Source organism: Tarenaya hassleriana, unplaced genomic scaffold (genome assembly GCF_000463585.1).
Source record: "Tarenaya hassleriana unplaced genomic scaffold, ASM46358v1 Cleome100, whole genome shotgun sequence".
In the NCBI taxonomy this organism is placed as follows: domain Eukaryota; kingdom Viridiplantae; phylum Streptophyta; class Magnoliopsida; order Brassicales; family Cleomaceae; genus Tarenaya; species Tarenaya hassleriana.
This window is the reverse complement of record NW_010960189.1, coordinates 274,019-287,396: the sequence shown is the minus strand read 5'-3', so window position 1 is coordinate 287,396 and position 13,378 is coordinate 274,019. Positions and strand designations below refer to the sequence as shown.

At 39.9% G+C, this 13,378-nt stretch overlaps 1 protein-coding gene across 1 annotated transcript in view; it reads right to left on the bottom strand.

The window, feature by feature from the left end:
- Positions 1 to 10,602: 10,602 nt before the first annotated feature.
- LOC104804912 (polyol transporter 5-like) overlaps positions 10,603 to 13,378 on the bottom strand; it is a 4,402-nt gene continuing 1,626 nt past the window's right edge. The window contains exons 3-5 of the mRNA XM_010529288.1: positions 13,355 to 13,367; positions 12,038 to 12,337; positions 10,603 to 11,499 (exon numbers count right to left, since the gene is read on the bottom strand). Coding sequence (XP_010527590.1) covers positions 10,738 to 11,499; positions 12,038 to 12,337; positions 13,355 to 13,367 — 1,075 coding nt within the window. The 3' untranslated portion in view covers positions 10,603 to 10,737. The remainder of the gene's footprint in view (positions 11,500 to 12,037; positions 12,338 to 13,354; positions 13,368 to 13,378) is intronic.

The window sequence follows — 13,378 nt, the reverse complement described above, 5'->3', positions numbered from 1 at the left end:
AACTGTCGACTTTCCCTATGTGTGTGACCCTCTAAGCTCATCCGGAATAGCAGTAAGACACAGAATCTCCATTCCGGTAATATAAGTCATAGGCGGTCTCTACCAAGATATTATGACTACCTAATCCGAATAGAGTTAGTCTCATGATCTAACGACAGCCAGTAGTAGTCCATACAACGATACCTTTGTAACGCGATATCATATGTCGAATATAGGACATGGAGTTTGTAACGCCCCAAGACCGCTACGGAATGATAGAGCTATCCCCACACATCAACACGGGACCTTTTAACGTGTTTTGTTCTCACTCGCACACATCCCGAAAAGTACTTCCCAGGAGGTCACCCATCCTGATGAGGACATCGGACCCAACAACATCTTGAAACGAAGACCTTGACGGAAGCATACCTCGGATCGAAGCCACCAAGTAAAAGGAAATTGTTTGGAGTGCAAGACAATTATCCAAAGGAAGCTTCTTCATCAACAAGGCAACTCTAACAACTAGCTTCCCAACCACTTCATTTACTGCAACATCAAGGCAACTCCAACAACTAGCTTCCCAACCACCTTATTTAATGCATTGGACTCCTACCCCTCTTGCATGTTCTTGTCATTTAATGTTGTAGTTGATAATTATAGCCTATATAAAGGCCTTGTAGTGCATCATTTGTAATCAGACTTGTAGAATGTCTCAAACATTTCGAGTTTTATAAACTCTTCTTCGGTCTGTCCGAAATTTATCCCGATCTTCGGTGTGTCTGAGATCACGAGTTTGGTGCGTATGAACTCAAGCCTTGGTGTGTCTGAGGTCCACTATCTATTCTTCCCCTTCGTTCCATCCATCTTTCTTTTTAGAATTATGTCGAGTATCCCTTGATCCGTGACTGATTTCGAGGACCACCCTTCACCTTCGAACACCATACCCGATCAAAAGTCGAGAGGCTTCTCCGTGAAGTGCGAGAGACTGCGATTCGGCCTTGTTCCATCCTCTCCGCTATGAGGCGTGTATCTTTTTTTATATCAGAGCTTGCTCGAGCCAATGGATGTCTAACCCCGGTGAGATCTATTTTTTATTTCGGTTTATTTCGTAAACAAGTTTTGAGGGAAAAACACGGAGAAGAGAGAGGGAATGATGTGGACAAAACTTTTGAAGAGAGAAGGAATGATGAGGACATCGGACACAACAACATCTCGAAACGAAGATCTTGACAGAAGCATACTTGGGATCGAAGCCACCAAGTAAAAGAAAATTGCTTGGAGTGCAAGACAATTATCCAAAGGAAGCTTCTTCATCATCAAGGCAACTCCAACAACTAGCTTCCCAACCACCTCATTTAATGCATTGGACTCTTACCCCTCTTGCATGTTCTTGTCATTTAATGTTGTAGTTGAGAATTATAGCCTATATAAAGGCCTTGTAGTGCATCATTTGTAACCAGACTTGTAGAATGTCTCAAACATTTCGAGTTTTATAAACTCTTCTTCGGTTTGTCCAAAATTTATCCCGATCTTCGGTGTGTCTGAGATCATGAGTTTGGTCCGAACTCAAGCCTTGGTGTATCTGAGGTCCACTATCTATTCTTCCCCTTCGTTCCATCCATCTTTCTTTTCGGAATTACGTCGAGCATCCCTTGATCCGTGACTGATTCCGAGGACCACCCTTCCCCTTCGAACACCATACCCGATCGAAAGTCGAGAGGCTTCTCCGTGATGTGCGAGAGACTGCGATTCGGCCTTGTTCCATCCTCTACAATGCGAGGCGTGTATCACATCCTAAAACTACTCCAAAGCAAGCGTGCTTAACTTTGGAGTTCTCTCGAGATGGTTAATCAAAAAGGTAGATGCATCTTGTTGTTATGAGTAGCTCAATCAATTTCTTTAAGTTATCTTTGATTGTGTGGTCTCATACCTATACAGCTATCGGATCTCTCTCATTCCGGTGCTTCGATTCATCCTTGTAGCCCCTACCCAGAAGCTCGTAAGTGTTGGCTTAGTGCTCTATGATGTACTGTTGTATGATACATTCGATGTATTGACACTTGCTATGATTATATGGATGAGTGTTTGATTCATTACATGTTTTGCATACTATAATATGTTATGAAATCCATGTATTGTTATGAACAATACTAAATTCCCTCGTCATATATCGTTGTGGGAACAATGATGCACTAAGACTAGTATGATGTGATAGATGGTCATAAATATGATCATGGGTATTGGATACGATCACAATCATAGGTATTCGTTGGAGAACAGAATACTGGATTTACCCGCATGAGATTGTCACATGGACTAACGTCATGACTTGAATCTCATGTGATGGTTCCATGATTGGATCCTGTGACCTGAGATGTCTACGGAATCCAACATGAGGAGTTGCTGCTTTGAATACGTCAAACGTCCTGCGTAACAGGAGGACTATAAAGGCGTGTAACAAGTATGACACGAATCATATGCTGGATTCTAGATAGTCAAGATGGAATTTGTACCTCTCGTAAAAGAGAGAGATATCGTTGGGCCCCTAGTGTGAGCGAGACTGTAGAAATGTGTGGCCACACTATAGACGAACGTCGTCTATTTCGTACAGTCGAACTCAGTAAACGAGAAAGCAATTGAATGAGATAAGGATACTTTTCCATTATCTTATGTTCGACTTATGATATCGTGATACAAAAGGATCATCAACCGGAATCATCACTGACGTTGTAAGATCACGAACAAACTCTATTCGAGATAGGTAGTCATAGTGTCTTGCTAAAGACCGCCTATGACTTGTATACTCGAGATGGAGATTTCGGGTTATACTACTATATCAAATGAGCCTATAGAGTCATACACGCAAGGAATGACAAATGCACAAAAAAACCAAGACAAGAGGTCTAGACCAGATGGTCCACGTAGCTGGACCGGACGGTCCAGAAGGTTCAGACCCGACGGTCCAGAGTGTGGAGTTTGTCCGTTCCGGAGTGTTTGGAACAGACGGTCCACGTAACCCAGACCGTCCGTTCCGGAGTGTCTGGAACGGATGGTCCACGTTTAAACCTGGACCGTCCGTTCTGGCTTTCGGGTTTTTTTAAATTAAACCAAAATTAGGGTTAATCACTTTATAAGAAGGAGATTAAAAACTCTAATTAAGTGGGGACGAAAAAGTGATCTTCCACAGACTTTTTGGTGAGACTTGAGAGTCTAAGAAGTGATCTAAATCCCGTTTTCTCGTAGCACATTATCGAATAGCAGATTCAGGTCCTAGCAGACAAGTTCTAATCGTTGGAATCCATCCCGAGGTGTGGATACGTGTAGAGGGCGAGGTAATCTTCTTCCCTTTCATGATCGGACGAACACATCAATTGATACAGGCCTCGGATCGATTGAGGTAAGCGTTCTAACGTTTCTACGAAATCATACATGCTTAGTTTTAGGGTTTTATAGAATTTTTTTTGTTTTACATCCGCTGCGCAAACCCTAGAATCGATCTCTTAGGAATTAGATTCGTTGTAGAGATCCCAGAAATTCCCAACAGTGGTATCATAGCCTGTTTGCTATGTTTGATTTCGTAGAACCCAATCACGCACGTTTTAGGGTTTAAATCGTTAAATCCATATTTGCTTTGATTTCTATGCATGTTTGATGATTGAATCTATGGTAGATTGCATGTTTCATGTTGCATAGAGTGAAGGAGTTCGAATTTTGGGTCTACAGATGAACTCGGAGGTGTTTCGAGTCTGATCCAAACCCGAGAACACGAAAAACGAGATTTGATCAGGTAACCCTAGATCGTATGTTCTGGCTATCAGACCGGACGGTCCAGGGGTGGCGGACTAGGGTTATGGAACGGAAGGTTGAACCTTGGACAGTAAGTCTGGTCCGGACGGTCAGAGTGTCAGACCGTATGTTCCGACTGCCAAGTCTGGACCGTCCGGTCTATAGTCCAGACCGGAGGTCCGAGGTGCAGATTCCAAAATTTTTCCATTTTCTAAATCCGATTATGCAATCGTTGCTTAATCTAATTAACTGTAACTCTAATAGATATGATTTATTCTTATGGATGGTCCATAGTGAATGAATACATGTAACTTAATCAAGATATTAGATTTGCTTGATTGAGTGGGAGCTTCGGGATTGAGATTACACAATCGAATGGAAGGTCTATTCGAATTGTGTAATACATCTGATCAAGGAACAATAGTTGATCCTTGATTCGGATAGTATCGTTGCATCTAAACCGGTTAGATCTAGAAGCTCTACGAGTAAAACACTTGTCAAGGTCTCGATCATACGTGTCATGGGTCATACCAAAGCTGGATGTGTCCTATTATCTTGGTGAGGCAAGATGGAGAAATGGTGGTTCTCATAACTTGAAAGTAGATGCTTGATCTAAGTGTGGTTTAAAAATCCCTTTTATGTAATGTTAAGATTGTACCTTCCATTACTAGAGCACTTGTCAAGGCATCGATCATCCGTGTCACGAGTCATGCCAAAGCTGAGCGTGCCGGATTATCTTTGTGAGGCAAGGTGGAAAATTGTGGTTCCCACAGCTTGAATATGATTTAGCTTAGGTTAAGTTGACAAGTTTGACTTGAGACTTAACAATATAGATGAGACGAGTATGCAATGATATTTGATATCATATCTTATAAAGGATCTAAGAGTCACATTGGATGTGATTGACATTAGATGTATACCTAAATAGCATAAGGCTGAGTAGAGGCAAGGTGGAAAATTGTGGTTCCCACAGCTTGAATATGATTTAGCTTAGGTTAAGTTGACAAGTTTGACTTGAGACTTAACAATATAGATGAGACGAGTATGCAATGATATTTGATATCATATCTTATAAAGGATCTAAGAGTCACATTGGATGTGATTGACATTAGATGTATACCTAAATAGCATAAGGCTGAGTATAACAACTCATTCTTATGTGAAATATGGATCTTAGTCCCATATAGAAAATTATTATAGGGTTATTTTTCTTTATGGGAGTATAGCTCGTATATGCATCTATGTTGTCATTAATTGGTAATCTGCAGAGGCAGAGCGTATTTGATATGATCGAACAGCTCAAGACTATATTTCAGGAGCTAGCGCGTACTGAAAAGTACAAGACGCTAAAAGCTCGGGTAAAGACGGAGGTGTCAAGAGACAGCTCTGCGAACACCCACGTCCTCAACATGAGAGCTCATATTGAGGAACTTGAGCGCATGAGAATGAGGCTCGATGATGACTTGGCCGTGGACCTGATCCTGATGTCATTACCTAAGGAGTATAATCAGATCGTGATGCAGTACCATATGCACGGGATGACTAAGAGCTTAGACGAGCTGCATGGGATGCTGAAATCGGCTGAGCAGGATATCGTGGTCCCTAAGACTGTGCTTGTTGTTGAGAAGAACTCCAACAAGAAGCGGTGGGGTAAAGCGGAAAAGAAGGTGGCGAAGAAGGCAAAAGTTGCCTGTACGCCTAAAACTAAAGCCGATAAAGGTAACTGTCATTACTGTGGAGTGTCTGGACATTGGAAGCGTAATTGTCACCTTTACTTGGAGGATCTGAAGGACAAGAAGCTTGATGAAGCTTCTGCCTCAAGTATTCATGTTATAGAAGCTAACATCTGCACTATATCTTCGTGGGTATTGGATACCGGCAGTGCCTCACACATTTGTGGAAATGTGCAGGGACTAAGAAGAAGTATGATGCTGGCAAAGGGGGAAGCGTATCTGCGCATCGAAAATGGAGCAAGAGTACATTGTGTGTTGGCGTTTATGATTTGCATCTTCTTTCTGGACTTATTTTAGAATTAAGTAATTGTTACTATGTGTCTGCGATTAGTAGAAACATCATTTCTATTTCATGTCTGGATTTGGATGGTTTACGATTTGTGATTGAGAACTCGAGTTTGATGATTTATCGAGAAAGTGTTTACTATGGTAATGGTTATCTTGTGAATGGTTTATACATCTTGAATGATCAACCTTCGAACGCGATGTCATCCATCTATAACGTGAGTGCTAAACAGTTTAAGCCGAACTACTTAAACCTGACCTTCTTCTGGCATTGTCATTTAGGCCATATAAACGAAAAACGCATTCAGAAGCTTCATCATGAAGGTCTTCTGGACTCATTTGACTTTGAGTCTTTTGAGTCTTGCGAGTCTTGTTTGATGGGCAAGATGACAAACCATCCTTTCAAGGGAAAATGACAGAGAGCGACATAGTTATTGGCTCTCATACATAGTGATGTATCCGGACCAATGAACTGTTCAACTAGAGGAGGTTATCTGTATTTCGTTACGTTCACTGATGATTTCAGTCGACACGGTTATATTCAGATACGACACGAATCATGTGATGGATTGTAGATAGTCAAGATGGAATTTGTACCTCTCGTAAAAGAGCGAGATATCATTGGGTCCCTCGTGTGAGCGAGACTGTAGAAATGTGTGGCCACACTATAGACGAACGTCATCTATTTTGTACAATCGAACTCAGTAAACGAGAAAGCAGTCGAATCAGATAAGGTGGTTTTTCCATGCCTTATGTTCGACATATGATATCGTGATAAAAAAGATCATCAACTGGAATCATCACTGACGTTCGTAAGATCACGAAAAAACTCTATTCGAGATAGGTAGTCATAGTGTCTTGCTAGAGACCGCCTATGACTTGTATACCCGAGATGGAGATTTCGGATTATACTGCTTTATCGAATGAGCCTACAGGGTCACACACACAGAGAAAGACAAATGCACGAGAAAAACCGAGACAAGAGGTCTAGACCGAACGGTCCACGTAGCTGGACCGGACGGTCCAGAAGGTTCAGACCCGACGGTCCAGAGTGTGGAGTATGTCCGTTCCGGAGTGTCTGGAATGGACAGTCCACGTAACCCAGACCGTCGGTTCCGGAGTGTCTGGAATAGACGGTCCACGTTTAAATCTGAATCGTTCGTTCCAGCTTTCGTGTTTTTCGAAATTTAACCAAAATTAGGGTTAATCACTTTATAAGAAGGAGATTAAGAACCCTAATTAAGTGGGGACGAAAAAGTGATCTTCCACAGAATTTTTGGTGAGACTTGAGAGTCTAAGAAGTGTTCTAAATCTCGTTTTCTCATAGCACATTATCGAACAGCAGATTCGGGTCCTAGTAGACAAATTATAATCGTTGGAATACATCCTGAGGTGTGGATACTTGTAAAGGGCGAGGTAATCTTCCTCCCTTTTGTGATCGGACGAATACATCAATTGATACAGGCCCCGTATCGATTGAGGTAAGCGTTCTAACGTTTCTACGAAATCATACATGCTTAGTTTTAGGGTTTTATAGAAATTTTTTTGTTTTACATCCACTGCGCAAACCCTAGAATCGATCTCTTAGGAATTAGATTCGCTGTAGAGATCCCAGGAATTCCTAATAGTCAGGAGTCGTTCCTTGTCTGTGTCTCCACACCAGCGATCACTCTCCGCCCTCCTACGGTATCCTGGGCTATCACAAATCCACCAGCTTCCGTCTGGATCGTCCTCAAATCACACCGTACTGGGAGAGTACCAGCTCTGATACCATTTGTAACGTCTCAAGGCCACTACAGAATGATATAGTTGTCCTCACACACCAACAAAGGACCTTTTAGCATGTTTTGTCCTCACTCACACCCATCCTGGAAAGTACTTCTCAAGAGGTCACCCATCCTAAGACTACTCCAAACCGAGCACACTTAACTTTGGAGTTCTCTCGAGATGGTTAACCGAAAAGGTAGATGCATTTTGTTGCTATGAATAGCTCAATCAATTTCTTTAAGTTATCTTTGACTGTGTAGTCTCATACCTACACAGCCCTCGGATCCCTCTCATTCCGGTGTGTTCGATTCATCCCTATACCTCCTATCTAGAAGCTCGTCAGAAGCCACTCCTTGTCCATACCTCCCACACCGACGATCACTCCCCCCTCTCCTTCGATATCCTGGGCTGTCACAGAGCCAACCATCTTATCAGATTCGACTGCTTTTCTCGTTCGTTGAGTTAATTGAGACATCGGATAACTTATCATCAGATTGCATGCATCTCAGTCTCAATTCACTCGAGGGGCCCAAGCGATATCTCTCTCAGGACGAGAGGTATAAATTTCGTATTAACTTTAACTACCCGAAATATGACTCATGTTGTACTAAAGAGACGCCGTTATAATCTTTCTGTTATGCAAGACGTTTGACGCAATAAAAGTACGACACTCCTCATGTCGGATACCGTAGACATCTCAGGTCAAATGATCTAATCGTGAACTTATCACATGAGATTCAAGTCATGACTCATGTCCATGCGACAATCTCATGCGGGTCATCCAATACTTCATTCTAAATCAGTATTCATGACTGTGATCCGTGATCATCCATATGATCATCTATCACACCTCATGTTAGTCTTAATCTTGGATTAAAAAACGCGCATCACTTGCGCTTGAGGCGCAAAAGCGCTGAAGCGCTTTAGTTTTCGCATCATGTGTAAAAAACGGACGCCTTTAAGAAGTGGGGAAGATGAACAGACTTTAACGTGCATTTAAATTCTGTTAAATGCATAATAAAATTGTTTCAATATTAAAACAATGACAAAACCGCCGTAAAGATAAAATAAGAAAAAAGTAAACATGCATATATGTTGTAAAAATCTGAAATTGTAAAAAAAAAACATATAGATTTAAGTATACACATATATATTAGTTATAATTTAAGTTTCAATTTCAATTTATTTTGTTAAATTTTAGTTTTAATCTATTTTTTATATGGAAAATTGTTTATACGCCTCACATCCATGAGGGCGCGCATTCGCCTTGCGCCTCGCGCCTCGATTTTTTAGATCTTTTGCGCCTTGAGCCGCCTCGCACTTTTTTAAACCAAGGTCTTAATATATTATATTATTCCCATAATCATATACGATTAGGGAGTTTAAGATCGTACATAACGAGCCATTGATTTTTTTTATTCATCAAACATGCAAAACGAATAAAGAAAAAGACATTCATTTACTTAACCAAAATCATGAATCTGTCAATACAAAATGTCTCAGTACTCATATCGTAAAGCAACATATAGAACACCTAAACCAACAATAGATATTGCATAAGGAACAAAGGATTTTTTATGTAACGATGGACTCTTCCACATCATCTCCTAAGGCTCTCATCTCATTAACCATTCTTCTACCCTTTTTACATAGTTGTTCAAGCTTTCCTTCTCATTCTGTTTTACGCTCCAAAAACATGCTCTCAGTCTTTGTAGTTTTAGCATGGTAGTTTGTGGATCTCCTGTATGCATTTTCTCTAAATGTTCCTATACATTCTTAATAGATTCTATCTGATAAATCTTACTAAAAATGTTTTTTGAAACTACTCCTTGGATGAGTTGTGAGGTCATCTGGTCTTTCACCTCAAGCTCTTCCCATTTCTGCAACTCTTTTTTCTCTTCTTCTGCAACTCTTTTTTCTCTTCTTCAGTTGGTGTCACACTAAATTTTGGTTGTGGTGGAATATCTTTTATCACCATATTCACAGACCTCTTAATTTCAAAGTGCTCTTCATCCTTGAAACCCAAAAGGTATAGTCTTTTCCATCAAGTATAGGAACCAACTGCTGAAAATTTTGAAGATCCATCTGAGATTCTCTATATTTGCTTCTTCGTGCTTCTTTGGTGTTTGTTGTTATTGCTTGTTGTTCTCTTTCTTCTTATAGAGATTTAGTGTTGGTGGTGTTCCTTATGCTATTAGGCCTCTTGGAACTGATATTTTGATACCATGATAGTTTTTTGCTCTCATTTTGACAATCTTCTACTGTCTAACTTCTATATTTTACTTGTGTTAACAAAGTAATGATTATTTTTTTATTTCATATCAAGAAAAATGTGAAAAATGAAGGTGAAAAAAAGAAGATGAGGAGAACGAAGACATGTTTTTCGCAATTTTCTCATACTCTTTTATTAAAGAACTTTGTCTACATATAGCAAAATTCTTTCACAGATCAGGACCAAATGTCCTTTCTCTAATATATATTTTTGTCCCGCTAAAAACACACAATATTCAGTACTACACTTGGACATTTTTTATTTTTACTACATCTTCGTTAAAATTACTATTTTGTCTTTTTTTTTCCGTGGACCAAAACAAAAAAAATAAAAAAACCCAAGTACATCTTAATTGTTTTTCTCCACGTGAGCAAATCTTGTTCATTGTTCATGTCTTTTCTTCTTGGACAAATCCTTATTTCTTCTCCATAGAGGATGAACCACCTCCATCACCCTCGAGGACTGGATTTTTCTCACAGCATCGGTCTAGCCAATGCGCAGAGGAATATAATCTGACGACCTGATCATACCTTCTAATTAATTCAGTTTTTGCTGAACCAAATTGTGGCGTATCTCCTCTTCAAATTTCAGTATGTGCTCCTTCCCCGTTTCTTGCAATGTGGGCAAGTTCGGTGGTTTCCGACGTGATCAATGTTCGTCCTTCATAAAATTTGTTCCGCAGATTCAGCCTTTTCTTCTTTCTTGTTATGCGGTGTGCAATCACCCGTGAAAGGTTCATATTCAATTAAGTTGTAGCAAATACACTTTGTTGATGTCAAATTTCTTGGAATGCGGTTTTTCATTACTATCGTATATGGACGAACCTGACACCGGTTGAAGTTTTAGAAATATTACAACGTAATTGCCATTGAAAATCCTTCAATCTTCTCTACATGTCTCTCTCCCTCTCTCATCTCATTCCTTCGTTTCCAACTCAACCTCTCCACTCTTCTTGCTCTTGGAATCTCTCCAATTGAATTTCTCGAACAGCTCATCCATCTCCTCCAGCATCTTCCCCTGCGTCTCCGGCAAGAACGTGTAGAAGAACACCCACGCGACGGTTGCGATGCCTCCGAACAGGAAGAAGGCTCCCCCCGTGGTTATGGCCTTAGACAGAGACAAGAACGTCATCGATATCACCCCGCTCGTGACTCTGTTCACTATCACCCCCATGCTCGCGCCTTGAGCCCTAAGCCTCAACGGGAAGATCTCCGAACTGTAAACCCACGTTATGGGTCCCGCCCCGATCGAGAACGTGGCCACGTACGTCATTACAGTCGTTATACTCAACACTACTGCCCACATAACCTTCTTGTCCACCGTGTGGTCGACCACCGTTAGAGACATCCCTAGGGTTAGCAGAGACAGAACCATCCCTCCGACACTGGACAGAAGCAACGGTCTCCGTCCGATCCTGTCTAGAAAGAACGTGGCGACCAGAATGAATACTGTCTTGACGAACCCTACGGCCACCGTGGCTAGGAGCTGCTGATTGTCGGATTTTAGACCCGCGGATTTGAAGATCCGAGGTGAGTACAAGACAACAGCGTCGATGCCGGACGCCTGTTGGAAGAAATGGATCCCGATGGCGGCGATTAGAACCCGGCGGACTGCGGGTGTTGGCCGGAGAAGAAGCTCTTTCCACACTCCTTCGCCATGGCTGTTCTTCTTCTCTACCTGTTTAACACCATATATATATAGAGAGAGAGAGATAGTGTTAGCCTGTGAATGAACTACTTGAACACCATAGTTAAAAACTGAACCAACTTGAACCGAAGTATTGTGATTCGCGCGGTTTCTATACTCGGGTTTCTACTCGATTCGCTTTTCAGAACCCGAAACCCGAATTGAAAATGAATCGAATTCTACTCGCGACCAACTTATCTAGATGTTAAGATACCAAACTTAACCGTATACCAAATAGGTTACATTGCCAATTCAATTTCTACCGGGGTGAAAATCTTTTACAACGTGAGTAAAAACCGTACCGAACCCTGAAAATCAAATTCAAATTATTAAACCGAATTGTATAAATGATTAACCCATGTTGCAAATCAAATTCAACATATAATAGTGGCCAGTTTTTTAACCCATAAACACAGCAAGTAATAGGAGATATATATATATAAGACATGAAACTGCTATCATTAAGATTAGAACATGAGAGAATATTTCCTAACCTAAGTGATAATATTAAAGATATAATTAGACGTACCTTAACAATGTCGTCATTGCAATCGGCGGGAATTCCGGCGGCGAGCTTGATATCGGAGAGGCGGAGTTCAGCTTCGTCGTGGGAATCCGAAGTTTTGTAGAGGACGCTTCTGGCCTCACCGAGTCGGCCTTGCATGACGAGCCACCTAGGCGACTCGGGCATGGCCAGGACCCCTACGGCTAGAAACACTGATGGGATGGCTCCGACTCCCAGCATGAATCTCCATGACAGATTCTCCGGAAGCTTCGAGAAGGCGTAGTTCGATACGTAACCCAATAATATCCCCGCGTTGATGAACACCTTACGGTTCCAAAAAGAAACAAAATATGAATTGTTTTGTCATCTTCAACAAGTGAAAAAACAGGGGAATTTTTAGAATTTAAAAATAAAAAATTTTGATAATCAAGTTTTTGTAAATTTAGTTTTTATAAAATTTCGGGAAACTAGAGAAAAAATTAATTAAAAACCAAAAGTTGTATTTTTTTTGGATTTATAAATAATACAAAAACTAAAAATCAAAAACCAAAAACTAAAACTAAAAATTCAAAACAAAAACTATCATTTATAACATTAGTTTGATTAGATAATACATATTATAAATGCTGTTTTGCTAATTGGTCAATTTTGTGATACAATAAAGTTATAGCTCCAACTGATTGGTATTCCGAACAAGTTTAGACATTAATATCCATATATCATTATATAATTTTTTATTTTTATTTTGTAATAGATGAAAATCGAAATAAGTACAAGAATTGTTTAGTGGTCCTTAAAATCGGCCACGTGACAAAACCTTTGGGAAATGATTAAAAAAAAATTGTCCGTTTCTTGACCTTGAGTGTTGCAATCATATCCTACCGTTTCCTTGACTTTTGCCGACGAATATAATGTTTTTATATTTATTAATCGTTTTGATTATTTAGAAATCATGAAAATATATATAATATTTTGTAAGAAATAAATCATTGCATCGCCCATGTATTTCGGGTTTTCGGATTTATACAACTTATAAAAGGTATTTTATTGTTTCTATCTGTAAAAATATTTATATTGCCAGAGAAATGAGAGAAAATTCTATTCGTTTTTATTTTAAGAGATTATTACACTACCTATGTTATGTAGATTCAGATAAGTGTTCTAATTTATGTTATATTGTTAGTTTACACAAAGTAATATTTTTTATCGTTTGGATTTTTTAAAAAGTTAAATCTAAAAAACATAAAAATTAGGAAAAATGTCAAAAAAAATTATGACATATTAATACCGAAATTTTCAAAAATTTAAAATAAATATTAATTAATCGATTTTAAAATATACCTCGGGGAAAGAGCCCTAAGCCTC